General features: G+C 40.4%; 2 protein-coding genes across 2 annotated transcripts; one reads left to right on the top strand and one right to left on the bottom strand.

Annotated features, from left to right (window-relative positions):
* Nucleotides 1-992: 992 nt before the first annotated feature.
* On the bottom strand, nucleotides 993-9,245 carry ppm1g (protein phosphatase, Mg2+/Mn2+ dependent, 1G). The gene is made up of 14 exons (XM_076109999.1): nucleotides 9,097-9,245; nucleotides 8,707-8,843; nucleotides 7,941-8,010; nucleotides 7,504-7,589; nucleotides 7,221-7,350; nucleotides 6,840-6,951; nucleotides 6,282-6,475; nucleotides 5,841-6,022; nucleotides 5,598-5,723; nucleotides 4,035-4,137; nucleotides 3,722-3,853; nucleotides 3,433-3,562; nucleotides 3,136-3,235; nucleotides 993-2,902 (listed from the first exon to the last, which is right to left on the bottom strand). The coding sequence occupies exons 2-14, from the start codon at nucleotides 8,815-8,817 to the stop codon at nucleotides 2,702-2,704; spliced, it is 1,677 nt and encodes a 558-aa protein (XP_075966114.1). The 5' UTR covers nucleotides 8,818-8,843; nucleotides 9,097-9,245; the 3' UTR covers nucleotides 993-2,701.
* A 1,642-nt stretch (nucleotides 9,246-10,887) lies between these two features.
* mis12 (MIS12 kinetochore complex component) lies at nucleotides 10,888-12,404 on the top strand. The gene is made up of 2 exons (XM_076110242.1): nucleotides 10,888-11,284; nucleotides 11,801-12,404. The coding sequence occupies exons 1-2, from the start codon at nucleotides 10,889-10,891 to the stop codon at nucleotides 12,065-12,067; spliced, it is 663 nt and encodes a 220-aa protein (XP_075966357.1). The 5' UTR covers nucleotide 10,888; the 3' UTR covers nucleotides 12,068-12,404.
* Nucleotides 12,405-14,259: the final 1,855 nt, after the last annotated feature.

Below are 14,259 nucleotides of genomic sequence, written 5' to 3'. Positions count from 1 at the left end.
CAAAAGTCTTGACAGTCCCATCAGCCTCTGCTGCTCTTTGTGTTTAGATCTTAGCAGCTAAACAAAGATGGTGAGCAAGTTTAACTTTATACTCGCTAAACAGCTGATGTTAGCATTTACCTCAAAGCACCACTGTGCCAAAGTGTAGCTTCACAGAGCCACTTTACTATATATACTACGTATATGGACTAAGTGAGAGTCACTAATTATTAAAACTACTTTCAGACAGTTTGATTTTGATGTGATCATTAACTCTTAAATCATAGGCCTCTGGCTCTGCTCCAAAGAGATGATCGTAACATTTCTGCAGAGGTGTCAGCATCAGTATATATGTTACTGTGTATATTAAATGAAGATGGAACTTAGCAAAAATAAAAGATTTCATTCCTGCCTGACAAAACGGAACACTTTCAGGGTGAATATCCTTTTGGAATGATGCAGTTGCAGCACAAAACCTGTCACAACATCCGAATGCACGCCCTCAACAAAAGCTCATTATAGAAAGAGTTCATCCTCAGGGGAACATGAACGTATCATCTACTGAAATAGGTGTTCTGTCAGTGTGGCTGGTAGAGGGCTACTAGGAGAGGTCCAGTAGTTGTGGAGATGTCTTGTGCTGGACCAAAGTAACAGATGAACATTGTGACTTTTGGAAGTCAGATGGCAGCATTTAACCACTGATAAAATATTTGTGTTGTATTATCGAGCCATGCATTTAATTTATCTTAAGCAGCATTTAAACCATTTAGTCATGTACTGTCGGATTCTCAATAACCATCAAAAACATTGATGACATCAAGTCCTTTGTTCAAACAGGATGCTGTGTTCTGATTTACTCAACTTTAGTTTGATTGGCATTGAAAAATGGCCGATAAAAATATTGTTTGATTCAATATCAGATCTATGAGCAGAATCTCCCAATTAAAAAAAAATAAAAAATCATTAAAAAGCTAATGCGGCACTGGTTGTTTTAAATAAACACAGGAATACGGTTCTCATTATTTAAAAAAATGTATTTGTATGTACTTACATACTGGTGTCAAAAGAGTATGCACCAAAAATGTCACATTGACTCACAATTACGAAGAAAAGGCATTTTCTTTTTCTTCAATTACAAGTATTGAAAAAAATTATGTACAGAAAAAAAAGGGCATGGTGACAAGATAGTACACTTGAAACAAACGTACAGTCACACAATGGTTTTAATGAGGCTTCTGCAAATAAAGACAATTACTCTCAACAGCAACACTGTCTTAGTGCTCTGAAGTTCAAATTGTATTTCCACTCAAAGAGTAACCTTGTGCATCTTCTACAGTTCAGCGTCAGGGCGTTTTCAGGGTGTGCTCACAAAAATGAACTGCCAATAACTGATTCATCAAAAAAAAAAAAAAAAACATTTGAGTGGAAATACGTTTTACTTAAAACACATGTTCTAAAGAAGATCTTAAAAAGGTGTTACAATAGAAACAGGACAAACGGGGAGAGTAGAGAAAGTCCTGGAGACGAGCTTTGTGTGGAGGGCCGGTCCAGGGCTTCAATCACCACCGTGCTCTGGACGGACACACAGAGACATGAAAGGCAAACAGCCTTTTATGTCACTGCCTGTTTCCCTGCTCTCAGATCCTACAGATGAAAAGTACACAAGCTCACAAAACCCTGGCATCGTGTCGATGGAAATTTACAGATTTTGTTAGACAGAAAGCAGGAATGGGGGGGGAGAGAAGGCTGATGATGGTGATGTATTGTTGTGTAACCAGCAAGACTGAAAAAATGATCCTCACTTGTGAATGGGTGCTAATAAGGGGGAAACATATAAAATGGAAACAAGAGCAACTGGACTAATACCGTTAATCCTTCTGTCCCTCTCGCTCACCGAAACAACACATTCAATGCCACGCTGGACTAACAAGGGCACTCTTGCTGCAATTTTAATCTTCAATTTGGGCTACAAAATACAATAATATCCTCTCATTCAATCACTTTTTCTACCGTTACCTTTATACATTGCAAATCTATCTTCAGCCATTTCGGGTCCCTTCTCTGGGTTCAGTAAATTTGAGGACGTGATGGGGTGGCTATAAAAAAAAGGAATTTGTGTCTTTTATGGCACTTTGAGATACAATGAATGCCTTGTAATTTGAACACAACACACAGAGGACTTTGTGCGGTTACATGTTGCAAAACTGCAATGAAAATGCATGCGTCACACTGTCGAATGTGAACGGCAATCAGACGCGGGTCACTACGAGAGCTATGCTCAAACTTCCACTAAAACTAAATGGTGAAACCGCCATGTTGTGTGGAAAAAGATCTTAACAACAGAGTGCAGTGAATGTCTGGTAGACTGGTTCATTCTGCATCTTCCTTCTAGTTACAAATACTTGGAAAATGATGTGCTATTCAACATGCCTGCGAGTCATTATGTAAATTTTTTTTAAAGAACTAAATGCATGTCCAGCTTCTTTCCAGCGAGAGCGAAAACAAAGAAACTGGAGGGGGTGTTAAAGAGAATCGGCTTGAAACAAGAGGACAAAAAAACTATACCGACGATCTTAGTTCAGCCGATCTTACGTATAGCAATCGTAATATCTGTTTTAGGGTGAATTCATATTTGTGAGGTAAGGATTAAACAGAACGTGTCTCTGGTGTATCTGGGTAGCCTAGGACCAGCTGCTCCCTCAGGGACAGTTTCTCTTTGCCTTTAGTCGCTTTTAGCCTTTTTGCCTTTGTTTCCGCTCTCCCCCGCCTCGGCTCCTTCTGCCTCCTCCTGGTTCTTCCTCTTCTTCGTGTCGTCTGGCTGAGCAGGGGATGGGTGTGGCCGGAGGGTGATGATGATGCAGGTCATGTTGTCACATCCTGTCCCGTCTCCAGATGTGTCGGGGGCCAAACAGTGGTCCAACAGCTGTCAGGACGACACATGGGGTTTGAAATTAAAGAGGCACAAACATATTTAATCATGAGAAACGTGATGTACGTTAGTCAATGTTTGGGAGTCAACTAAGGCTACAAGCTAGATAGCATAATGACGAACAACAAATAAAAGCTTAATGACTAATAAAATACTTAAAAAGGGGCTGGTTTGGGATCGGTATTATGTATGCAAGCATCAAGTACGTATCAGGAGCTCTCTCTCACCTCTTCCACGATGGATGAGAGGGCTCTGACTTTGCCGCTCTTGTCTGGTTTGATCCTCTTGCTGATGAAGTCCACCACCTCCTGACTGCTCAACACATTCCTGCACACAACACATATGGTAACAGGGCTGACCAACAACTACATGACGGATCAAAAGGCGGAAAAAAAAACAACCTCACGTGTGTTAACATGGTGACTGGCCTGTGGAAATCTGTCATATTTAAGACTACGGTTTATTATGAATCTTAACGAATAATCAACTACAGGGATAAACTGCCCATGACCGCTAAAACTCACCAGATGCCGTCGCAGGCAATGACCATGAAATCGTGGTCCCCGTTAAGCGTCAGAACTTTGACATCGGGCATCGCAGAGATCATCTGCTCCTCTGGAGGCAGAGCCCTGTTCCTCTTGTAGAAGTGGTCGCCTGAGAGCCAGAGACCAAGTTAGGAACTCATTCTGCATTCCCCCCCCCCCAAAAATGTATATATTATTGAACAAGATCGGCTGTTTGGTTTAATTTTGCTGCAATAAATATGATCGCTTACAAGACTGATCTAAAAGTCTCATAGAAAGTCAGCCATACCAATAGCTCTGGAGAGGTTAAGTCCCCCATTGACCCGTCCGTCCATGGTCACTTTCCCTCCAGCATTTTTGATGCGAGCGAGTTCCACCTCGTCCTCTGGCTTGTGGTCGTACGACATGTCGACAGCTTTGCCTACGGCAACACAGCTCTTACATTTAATACATTACTGAAAAGCCTCGTATTAAAAAGATCTGCCACTATGCAGTTTAAAGCCAAAACACAGACAATAGTTTAATTAACAGACATTTTAAACGTTTATTTACAATGCATCACGTCTATTAAGGTAAATAGGCACCAAATCAGTTGGACCTACCGCGCTCGGACACCACGCAGCGAGAGTCTCCAGCGTTGGCCACGATCAGCTGTTTTCCTCGGATCAGAGCCACGACAGCTGTGGTGCCGCTGTCTGAGCCGGGCTGTGAATACATGAACATGTGAGATGTGATGCACTATTAAAACCTCCAGGAGGTTTTTACGCCAACATTAAAACTAGTGCTGGGCAACGATTCAAATATTTAAATCGCATGAATTTTTTGCGATTAATCGCATTGTTGTGGCAAAGTTCAATAATGAATTCAAAAGTAGTGTATTGCGCACTTTTATTTTAAAAGTACTGCTATATGAACAAAAGTGCAATAACATTTGGTTCACGAGATGTTTTATACTTAATGTGAATATAATTCATACTTTGTTGGCATCTTACTGAAAACCGGATGTTCGTCTGAAGAAACCGGATGTTGTCTCACGTTAATGTTTCCGCTAACTTTCAAAGTCCTTCCCTCGCTCCCGATCTGTGCCGTTTAAACAAGTTTACCGTGAATTTCAGCATATAGGTGCACTAACATGCAAGTGTCTGCTGACTTTACCGCAGCGATGTCCAGTAGTCTCCAGGGTTTTATTTCTGCGCCCCCCCCCCCCCCCGACCAGAAGTCACCTTTTCTCTACGGCAACCCTGAAGGGACATATCATCTCCAATACAAAACGATAAACATGAGAAAAGTCTGTTACAATAATACATTTTAAAAAATGCGTTAACGCGCGCTAAAATAATGGTCGGCGTTAATGAATTAATGCGTTAGCGCGTTAACTTGCCCAGCACTAATTAAAACACTATCTCATCTTTCCACAAAAAAGAACCTGGACAATCTTTGTATGTTATTTCACCCCATGAACTACTTAAAAGCTTTCAGACATTTCTCTGCAGGGAAAAGACTTTCAGGCAGCCATCAAAGCTTCTTTCATTTCCACAAAGTCCTCACAAATCACTAAACTCTGCTTCTGCTGCAGTGAGGCTATCCAACACACTGCAGCCGGCTCATTTGCTTCACAGCTGGAAATTCCAACTGAGCTCTTTAAATGGCTAAAAAACCAATTACTGCTCACTTTGTCAGCCCTCTAAAATGACAAGCAAAAATCTTGGCTAATTTTTTTTGTATCATGTGGAAAGGGTCGCGTACAATGGTTTCAATATGACTAATTCCACCAATTAACATTTGCATATGACAACATGTCGCGTTATAAGACTTGGTCAACAATTTATGTCAAGACTGCGGTACAAGCTACCAGTGGAAAGATGTCCTGATATTTTGGTGATCAATGTCAACTTCTTGTATGAGGGAGGTACTCAGAGAGCCAAAACTATGAGAACAAATTGACAGTTTTGATGATATAAAATGTAATTTATCTGTATATTAACTCCATAAACACTAAATTGCTGTTCCCACTCCTAACTTGACCATTTCACTGAAATTCATCTTTCAACACATCTAAAAAGATTATCAAGAAGTCAAGTGAGCCTATATCCCCGGCATTAGGCACAATGTTTCTATTTGTATCAGCTGGACTGTTGATTTGTTTAAATCTCCGTTGTACACACCTCCTCCTTGCCATCCATTCCAGGTAGACACATTTCCTCCTCCTCTTCATCTTCAGAGTCTCCCTCATCTGAATCCTCCTCTTCCTCCATCTCACTGCTGTCACCCTCTTCCTCTTCACTGCCAGCCTAATTAAAGAAAAAACAGAAAAAGGGGAGAATTACAATTTCAGTTATTTCAAGCCATCAGAGTGAGAGAGCTTTCACAGCCGAGTAGGACAGTTTATTCTGGTTTCCTGCTCTCACCTCTTCATCACTGCCCTCCCCCTCTTCTCCCTCCTCAGACTCCTCGCTGTCGTCAAAAAACCTGGACTTGGACTCTCCGGCATCCTTAGTGGACAAAGAGGAGCAGGAGGGACCTGCGTCTCCCTCGGCCTTACCAGCCTTTTCTTCTCCATTGGAGCTTCCTGAACCTCCAGAGTCAGCGGCTGCAGAGAGGACGTTGGGTGCTCAGATAACGATGTGGTGCTCATGAAGCCTTTTCTAATCACTTCAACATTTATTTCTTTTAACACAACAGTAAATTCCCAAGATAAAATTGCATTATTTGAGCAGGCAAATCTTTTCCCCTTTTCACATAAAAGGATACAAATTAAAATTCTCCAATTAGTTTTAAACTAGAACAATAACGAGACGTTTTTTTTTCATGTTATCTTTTTGAGGACAACAATGTTAAAGACTCCGTACCTGGACCGCTGCCTTCACCTCCTGTTCTCCGACAGGCTCGCAGCTTCGACCCGCATGCCGCTCCTTCAACTTTCTTCGCCTTCCCATTGCTCTCCTCCACCTCTCCATTTATCACCTCCTTCTGTCCTTTCTCACCTTCCTCTTTGTCTCCTGAGGCCTCGGGCTGCGCGCAGGACGCCTTCTTAGCGGCCGCACTACGAACAAAACAAAAATAGAAGCCAACCACATGAGTCTTAAACTTGAACTGCTGTTTACACAACAAACAAAGAAACCTGGACTCACCGAGTTACTAAAGCAAAGAAAGAGGATTCTGCCTTTCAGTTTTTTAAAATAATTTTTTATTTCAAATATACACTCTACATACAAATGTGTCCAAAGACAAAAACAACAATGTAGCCATGTAATACTACCACTACTTCCTTAATGTGATGGATGATTCGCGGTCAAAGAGGCAAATCTGATTCGTGTATAAGTTGACTTGTCGCCTCTGGAGGTTTCACAGGTTCTTTAAGGCTCAAACTAGCAAGAACTACTAGAAATCAAAATGTGCTTGGCTACCTGATGGCAGCTGCATGCTTGACAGCATTGAGGTTCTGGCCGTAGCGCACCAGCAGCTCCTCTATGGTCATTGTGGCTTCCTCGTGGAGTAGAGCGGCCTCCTCTGTGTCCACTGGAAGGAGGGCAGAAGTATGGAGACATTTAGATGAGGTCATTACAATTAGGATTTAACATCCCTATTTTTAAACTACCTGCAGCATACGTGCATGCACTCCAGGATGTTTTGTATTCATAATTACTTTTAGTTTATTGCGTTTTACTGCATGTCAATACTCTCAATCCTTTGTACTATTCAACATGAATGCGCTTTGTTATACGTTCCTTACAACACATCCACATCAAACATTACCACATACACCTCATTGTTAGGAGTGTACTCACAATCGTCCTCCTCTGCCACCTTTACAGCAGGCGGTGGCTCAGTGGGACGCCCAGCGATCTGGACGAGCTCCTTAATGACCTCCTCCGTGGTCGTTCTGCTGTCGATGGCCAAGAAGGCATCCTCCAGAGCCTGGAAACATCACGCAGAAACGAAAGTGTGTCAGTAAAGGTTAAGCGTCAGTGTAATATCGGTTGATGGGAATCGTGTTTCAAAGCAACAGGCCTCTGGTTGTGAAGACGTCTGATCTGTCGAACTTGTTTAAGACGGGCCGTGCCATCTCACCTTTTGAAGTTTGCCATCTTTATATGTCTTCTGCTCCTTGATGATGTCAGGAAGGTACTTTGAGCAGTACAGAGCCACCTCCTCACCTAAATGGTACAGCAGGTTGTATAAATTCTCAGGATAGGTTCGTGAATACGAAGTTCTCAGGTGTGTAAAACAAACAATGAAAATGGTAAAATCCTCAGAAACACGTCACAAAAATGGGTGTTGCGATTAAAAAAAATCAAAAGGGGTATTGGGTCTCTGACTGCTGTTTGTGATGCTGAACATGAGTTTTGGGAGAAACAGTTTTTTTGAAAAGTATTTATGCACAGTGTGTCTTATCCGCATTAGCTCCAGACTTAGCTAAGTCGCAAACTAATATTAGTGTATAAATGCTCTACACGCCACAATTTATCCTGCAAAATAATATGAATGGAACACAGTGTGTGCATTACCTCCGTGTCCATCATACACCGAAAACATGGCCGTCTCCTCATCAAACTCTGTGATACAATTGTGAGCATCCTGCAGCACAACACACACAAAACAATGCACATGACAATTTAGACAACACTTACGGTTTCAGAATTCTCTCTTCTGTAAAAGCAACCTGTACATTAATGGGAGACCTTTATATATTATCTTCATTCATTTTCATATAATTTAAATACCTATAGCAACTCACTTTCATCAATTAACAACATTTCTGTTACCTGTTGATGAGCCTTGTGTTTCATCATTACACACATCCACAAATGTCTGTTAGCTGAATTACTCACACGCATATGTTTGATTAGCAATTGTACGGTTGTTGTCCTATTGGGAGCTGGTGTATTATTCCTAATTAACTGGTTCTCTCATCAGAAGTGACTTAACAGAATGAGGCAATGACACTGGTTGTACTTTCTTATGAGAGCAGCAAAGAGTCAAACCGCAGGCGTCAATCACATGCTCTAGTGTTATTACAATGCAACTCAGCATACCAAAACACCCTGTGGGTAAATCGTGGATTTAATCCATCACTGCAGCTGATGCTAAGAGGTGCGACTCTGTGTGCTGTGGAAATATCTCAGCCAGCCTTACGCTGAGACATACATACAGAAACAGGCCTCAAACCCTTTATCCCGCCATTTACAACTCAAAATCTAAATCTCTTTTCGTTGCGTTCAAGAAGCGCTAACATGGTTGTCTTTTGATCCGGTCATTCATTTTCCGCCTCACCTCCATGGAGACGCGCCAGCCCTGCATGGCAGAGAAGCCGTAGCTCATGTTGCCGTTGCCGCCATCGGAAGAGGTCTTGGTCGTGTTAGGTTGCGACAGATAAGCCCCCATGGTGGTCGGTTACTATGGCTTTACACCTGGAAACAAGACCACACGGAGGAAACATCACGTGTTAGCTTCACAGCTAGTAGTAGACACACCTATAACCGAACTAGTGCATTTGTTATACTTCAACTAGCTCGCTTGCTAACGTTAGCAACACCACAACAAAAAGTAGACGCATTAGCTAGCTAATAGCACCATGCTAACACAGCTAAACTTCCAGCCCCCCACACGCAAGCGGCTGCGCAGCTGTAGAAAAATCAAACATAACTCCGATGTTTACTTTACCTATTCTGATAGAGCAGGGTGCGTTTATAATCGGGTCCCACAGCGAGAGCTTCACATAGAAGAGATTGCACGTGTGAAAGCAAACGCCGCTATCAACACAGGCAGAACCAAGAGAAGCAGGAGCTGTGGAGGAAGGAAGCGCACGCGCATGTCCCTTTCGTTCGAACCAGGGGGCGTGCCCCCCGACGTACGTAATACGTCATGACGTAAGTTATTTTTGCATTAGATTTTGAAAAAAGCAATGAACAAACATTTTAGCAACATACAGGCACAAAAATACAGGAAATCCTCCAAAACCAACAACAACTTGGTCCTAGAAATCCTGATTTCATTGGAATAAGACACCCTAACTCAGAGTCTATTTTTAGTAATTTTACGTCCCTTTAAGATAAGATCAAATAAAATAATCCTTTATTAGTCCCGCAGTGGGGTAATTTACAGGATTACAGCAGCATAGTGGATAGTGCAAACAAGAGACACAGTAAAAAACGATGTATCAAAAAGTATTATAAATAAGCAAATAAGTAATAAAACAGTAAAGAATATTAAAAAAGTAAAAAGTCCACAATAACTAAAATATTATATAGACAGACAGAATCATTGTTGTGTTGTAATATTCTATATACAGACAGAATAAGTATTGCACAGTGTTTGTAGTCATTTTGCATCTCATTGGGTTTGTTTTGCATCCGCTTTTGGTTGTTTTCCCAACCTTTCAAAAACAGGCAGCAAGTGCCAAAACATCACAGATGAAGTAAAATCCTGATATAGGTTTGAGAAATGTACTTGTTAGTGATAAAATGAAAATGAAACGGATGAATTAAATGGTAACAATGATAAATACCATATCCACAAATCTGTTTCTTAACAATTCTAAATTTCTAAAACATTACTATCTTGTGTCAGTAAGCTATTTTAACTAATCTGAGGTTTGGTAGTTTCGTGTTCTTAATTTATATTTCATTTATGTAATTTATAAATATATGAGATTAAATTTTATATGAGAAATAAAAATGCAGATTTATGCATAAGGCTAACAGCAAGTATCTGCTATCTGCTATAACACTGTATAATAAATCACCTCTGGCCAGATCATCATCCTTCAAATGACTACAACAACGCTACACGGTTGTTGCTTGTTGTTGGTGATCCTTGCACTACTGTTTAGTTTACCTAGTTGTTCATTTAATATCATTCTAATTCATTGTATATACTGTGAATTTTTTGCATTTTTATTTTTTTATTATATTTCATCTTATTTTTTATTATTCTATTTCTTCAAATTCAATATCTGCTCTGTTATTTTATTGTACTGTATATATTGTGCATTTCCATACGTAATATTTTACGTATGGAAATGCACAATATATGCTGCTAATTTCCCCCTGGGGATGAATAAAGTTTGTTTATATCTATCTATCTATCTATCTATCTATCGAAGTAACTGACTGGCCTTTATTTTATCACCATATCTTATTATATCTTATCATATCTTATTACATCTTATTATATCTTATTATATCTTAATATATCTTATTATATGTTATCATATGTTATGATATCTTATTATATCTTATCATATCGTATTATATATTATCATAACTTATTATATCTTATTATATTCGCATCTAGCTTTGGATTCGATGGCAGTGCTGTAGTGCGCTGTACCTTTCATACCACTAGATGGCGATAGAGCACCACCTCGTTGTTTTGACAACCGCCAATAAAACGTTACAAGAAGAAGAAGAAGAAACGTCAGCGATTCAACAGCGCGCGGGAAACAAATTAAAATATGGAGGTGGATGTCCGCGGAGAGCTCGACGAAGAGGCGGACAATATCCTTCCGTCGACTTTAAAATTGTACGAGACACAGTTTTTCGGCTTCACCCCACAGACATGCATGCTGCGGGTCTACAGCGCCTTCCAGGACTGCCTGTACGACATCTTACCCGTCGTGGAGAAGGTGTGTGTGAGGCAGCTCAGCAAAGGCGAGTCGTCCGAGGCCGAGGAGCTCCTCCGGTCCCGGGCCAGGGAGTGCAGCCGGAAGCTGCAGCAGTTCCTCGAGGAGCGGTTCAAGCAGCTGTCGGAGCGGATGGAAGCGCTGCTGGCCGCCCGCTGCTTCTCCGTGCCGACGAATGTCCTCCTGCCCGAGGACCAGCTCCACAAGACCTACCCCCAGCACATACAGGTGTGTGGAGGAGTCATTAGTTATTAGGAGATCACTCAATGAGCACTTGATGGCATTCAAATCTGACAAGCCACTGTTTTATTTAGCCTTTTATAACGTTAACGTTACTCACAAATCATGTACTTTACTGTAAATATTTAAAAAAATAATAATTGCAGAAGGAAATGACACTGGAGTCACGTGATGACTTTGTATTTTTGTGCTGAAGACTCAGAGATGCGTCTGAAAGCTAACCTTCATATTGATACCTGTGTCTTTGGCCTCAAAAGACGTTCCTTACTGATAAGATTAAATTGTCCTTTAACAATGTGACACATTTTTATGTATTAGCCATTTGTGTCTGTTACTCCAGTTTTTTAAGGGTTCGATCAGTATAGATTATTTTATGTTTAATCTTGCAGTGCATTTGTTATAAAATATGGTTTGTTTCTACTTCTTATAATCTGTGCGTATGCTGCTGAAAACAGGAAACTGATGTATCTGTCTGTGGTGTGACTGTGGTCCTGCTCCATCAAGGAGGTGCTGAGGCTGGAGTCGTCCCTGGCTGACCTCCAGAGAGCCTACGAAGCAGAAGTGTGTGCCAGGCAGGCCCTGCTCGCTGAGCTGGAGGAGCAGAGGGAGGTGCAGAAACAGCTGGACGGGATCCTGACGTGGGTCAGAGAGCTGCAGGCGGCCTGGGTGAAGGAAGGGAACGGCAGCTTCCATGAAAGTTTCCGGCTGGTGATGGAGTCCGTTAAGAAGCTGCAGGATGCCGTCGGGGAGGTCTGCAACAAGGCTGTTTAATTTTGTACACGGATGATTAATCACCAATGAATTCATGCAACAACGTATGTAAATATTATAGAGCATCATTCATTACTTTTCCTCAAGGCTTCTGGTGAGACCTTCAGCCAACGTAAAAACAGTTTTTATCTCGTTGAACAGTTAGTTTCAGCCGCTGTTTGTCAAGAATACGACGTTCATCCCCTGTGAAAAGAAGACAAAGACAATAATTTCCAAATGTGCTTCATGAACATCTATCATAATTGAATTAGTAACTACACAACCGCAACGTCAGCTGACATTAGTTCTAGTTTACTTTTGTAAATGTATTGTAAATAATAAAGCAAGTCTTATTTGTTTCATTGTATTTCACTGGATGGCATGTGATTGTTGAGGTGTTTATGATATTGTGTCCATTGTCTGGAGAGCTCCTGATGTGCGATGCAGTGATACCCAGCAGAGGGCGCTCTCTGCATGTTAACCTCACTCACCGATATAATCCTAATCTAAATTGAATGCGCATGACATCATTGGATTTAACAATCATGGTTTTGCAATTAAAAGATCAAAGTTGGAGACACTGGTGGACCATATATGTTATCCAGCCTCTCCTTGAAGATTTTACTATTGTCTAATACGTTTGAATTCTAATACAATGAACTGGTTTACATCACACACTAGACTGTTAACTGAGATTATCAGTAGCACTATTGGTTCATGTTGCATAATTATCTAATCTGATATCTAGTATATATTATCAGACTTTGGTTTGTTAAGAGTTCTTATTTGCCAACAGTATAGCTTATTCTCATTCCTTAAAATAATAATTATTGCTTTTTAATAAACCTAAATTTCACATCTGGAGCAAGAATATCCACAAAGTCGTCAACAGAACAACAGTTAACGGTTATAAATACACCTGTTTCAAAATGTTTTTTCTTTGCTTCCATCAGGACAGTTGGTTATAGTATTTCATTTCTTAGAAACGGTTTATGATCAAATCTTGTAATTGTTTTTATTAATTGGTACTGTTTTCTGTTAAGCATACTGAGTTAGTTATATGACACAGCTACATGGATTAGACCGTTGGGGGCGCTGGTGTTCATATTTCTCTTTTATGATGCATCAGTTCACCACAGTTTCAAAACGTGTCCTTAATATCTACTTGCAGCCATATCTCCAGACTAACTAATGATTTGTGAGAAACATATTTGTTGATAAAGGTTGACTTATGACTACTTAGTTCACTTATTGTCATCTGAGGTTCGGCTGCTCGAAATGGTTTAAAGGACATAATATGTGTAGATGCTGTTACAGCCTCTGAACTCCAGACAGTCACGTGGGCAAGTATGAATACAATATGTATTACTGTACTTACTGTACTCGTATAGTTAATATAATTTGATAGGTTTTTTTGTAATTTTATTGTAATGTTCTTCTATTCTACATGTTTCTTGATTTTTGGACTTAATTTTCTCTTGCTTTGTTTAATTTGCTATGTTTATGTTATGCACCATTACTCCAAAGCAAATTCCTTGTGGATACATGGAATTACTTCACAATAAAACTGATTCTGATTCTCACAATGTAACAGCAAGCTGGTATCTATTGTCCTTGTGATATGGAATAATATTTTAAATACGAAATATCAATAACTTGAAGTCTTTATTTTGTTGGAGAATTCATTTTCCTGTGATTGTTATAGCGGATGTTAGATTTACAGCCCCAAACAACAACAATTGCAACTGAAAGTAAACAACAACAACAAGAGGTGCAGTGTAAACACTAAACATTTGTCTTAACATTCCTGGAGTGTGTGTGTGTGTGTGTGTGTGTGTGTGTGTGCGCGCCTGACTGTTGTGATTAACTTGAGAAATGATCAGTCCAGATGGGGAGGTGTGAGAACAACTCATTATTTCTTTGTGCCGGTCGAGCCGTCTTTCCTGGGAATAATGATGTTACAGGATGTACCTTCTTCTTGTTTGGAGCTTTTTGTTTGTTTATAAAAACTCCAAAAGACCTCCGAGGTAGATTAAGGAATCAAACATCACTTGTCAAACCATTTGTTGTGTTCAGTTTATAGAGTGTGTTTTCTCTGAAATGAGCCAAAAAGACAAAAACACTCACACAGTGAGTGTTGTAAGGACAATGAGGTGAGAAGCATTAGGAGGACTTACTGTCGTGTGATCAGACTGTAGACAAATCAGTCTGCA

Source organism: Anarhichas minor, unplaced genomic scaffold (assembly GCF_050575085.1).
Source record: "Anarhichas minor isolate MPS153535 unplaced genomic scaffold, ASM5057508v1 ptg000042l, whole genome shotgun sequence".
Classification (NCBI taxonomy): Eukaryota; Metazoa; Chordata; class Actinopteri; order Perciformes; family Anarhichadidae; genus Anarhichas; species Anarhichas minor.
The sequence above is the reverse complement of the archived record's forward strand: the minus strand, read 5'-3'. Positions and strand labels throughout refer to the sequence as shown.

Excerpts from the sequence above, each read along its gene's own strand:
- ppm1g (XM_076109999.1), bottom strand. The coding sequence starts at position 8,817 with ATGGGGGCTTATCTGTCGCAACCTAACACGACCAAGACCTCTTCCGAT. Across the intron at positions 8,011-8,706 it reads GCTGGCGCGTCTCCATGGAG|GATGCTCACAATTGTATCAC; the intron begins GTGAGGCGGAAA and ends GTTGTGCTGCAG. Across the intron at positions 2,903-3,135 it reads TCTCATCCATCGTGGAAGAG|CTGTTGGACCACTGTTTGGC; the intron begins GTGAGAGAGAGC and ends TCGTCCTGACAG.
- mis12 (XM_076110242.1), top strand. The coding sequence starts at position 10,889 with ATGGAGGTGGATGTCCGCGGAGAGCTCGACGAAGAGGCGGACAATATC. Across the intron at positions 11,285-11,800 it reads CCTACCCCCAGCACATACAG|GAGGTGCTGAGGCTGGAGTC; the intron begins GTGTGTGGAGGA and ends TGCTCCATCAAG.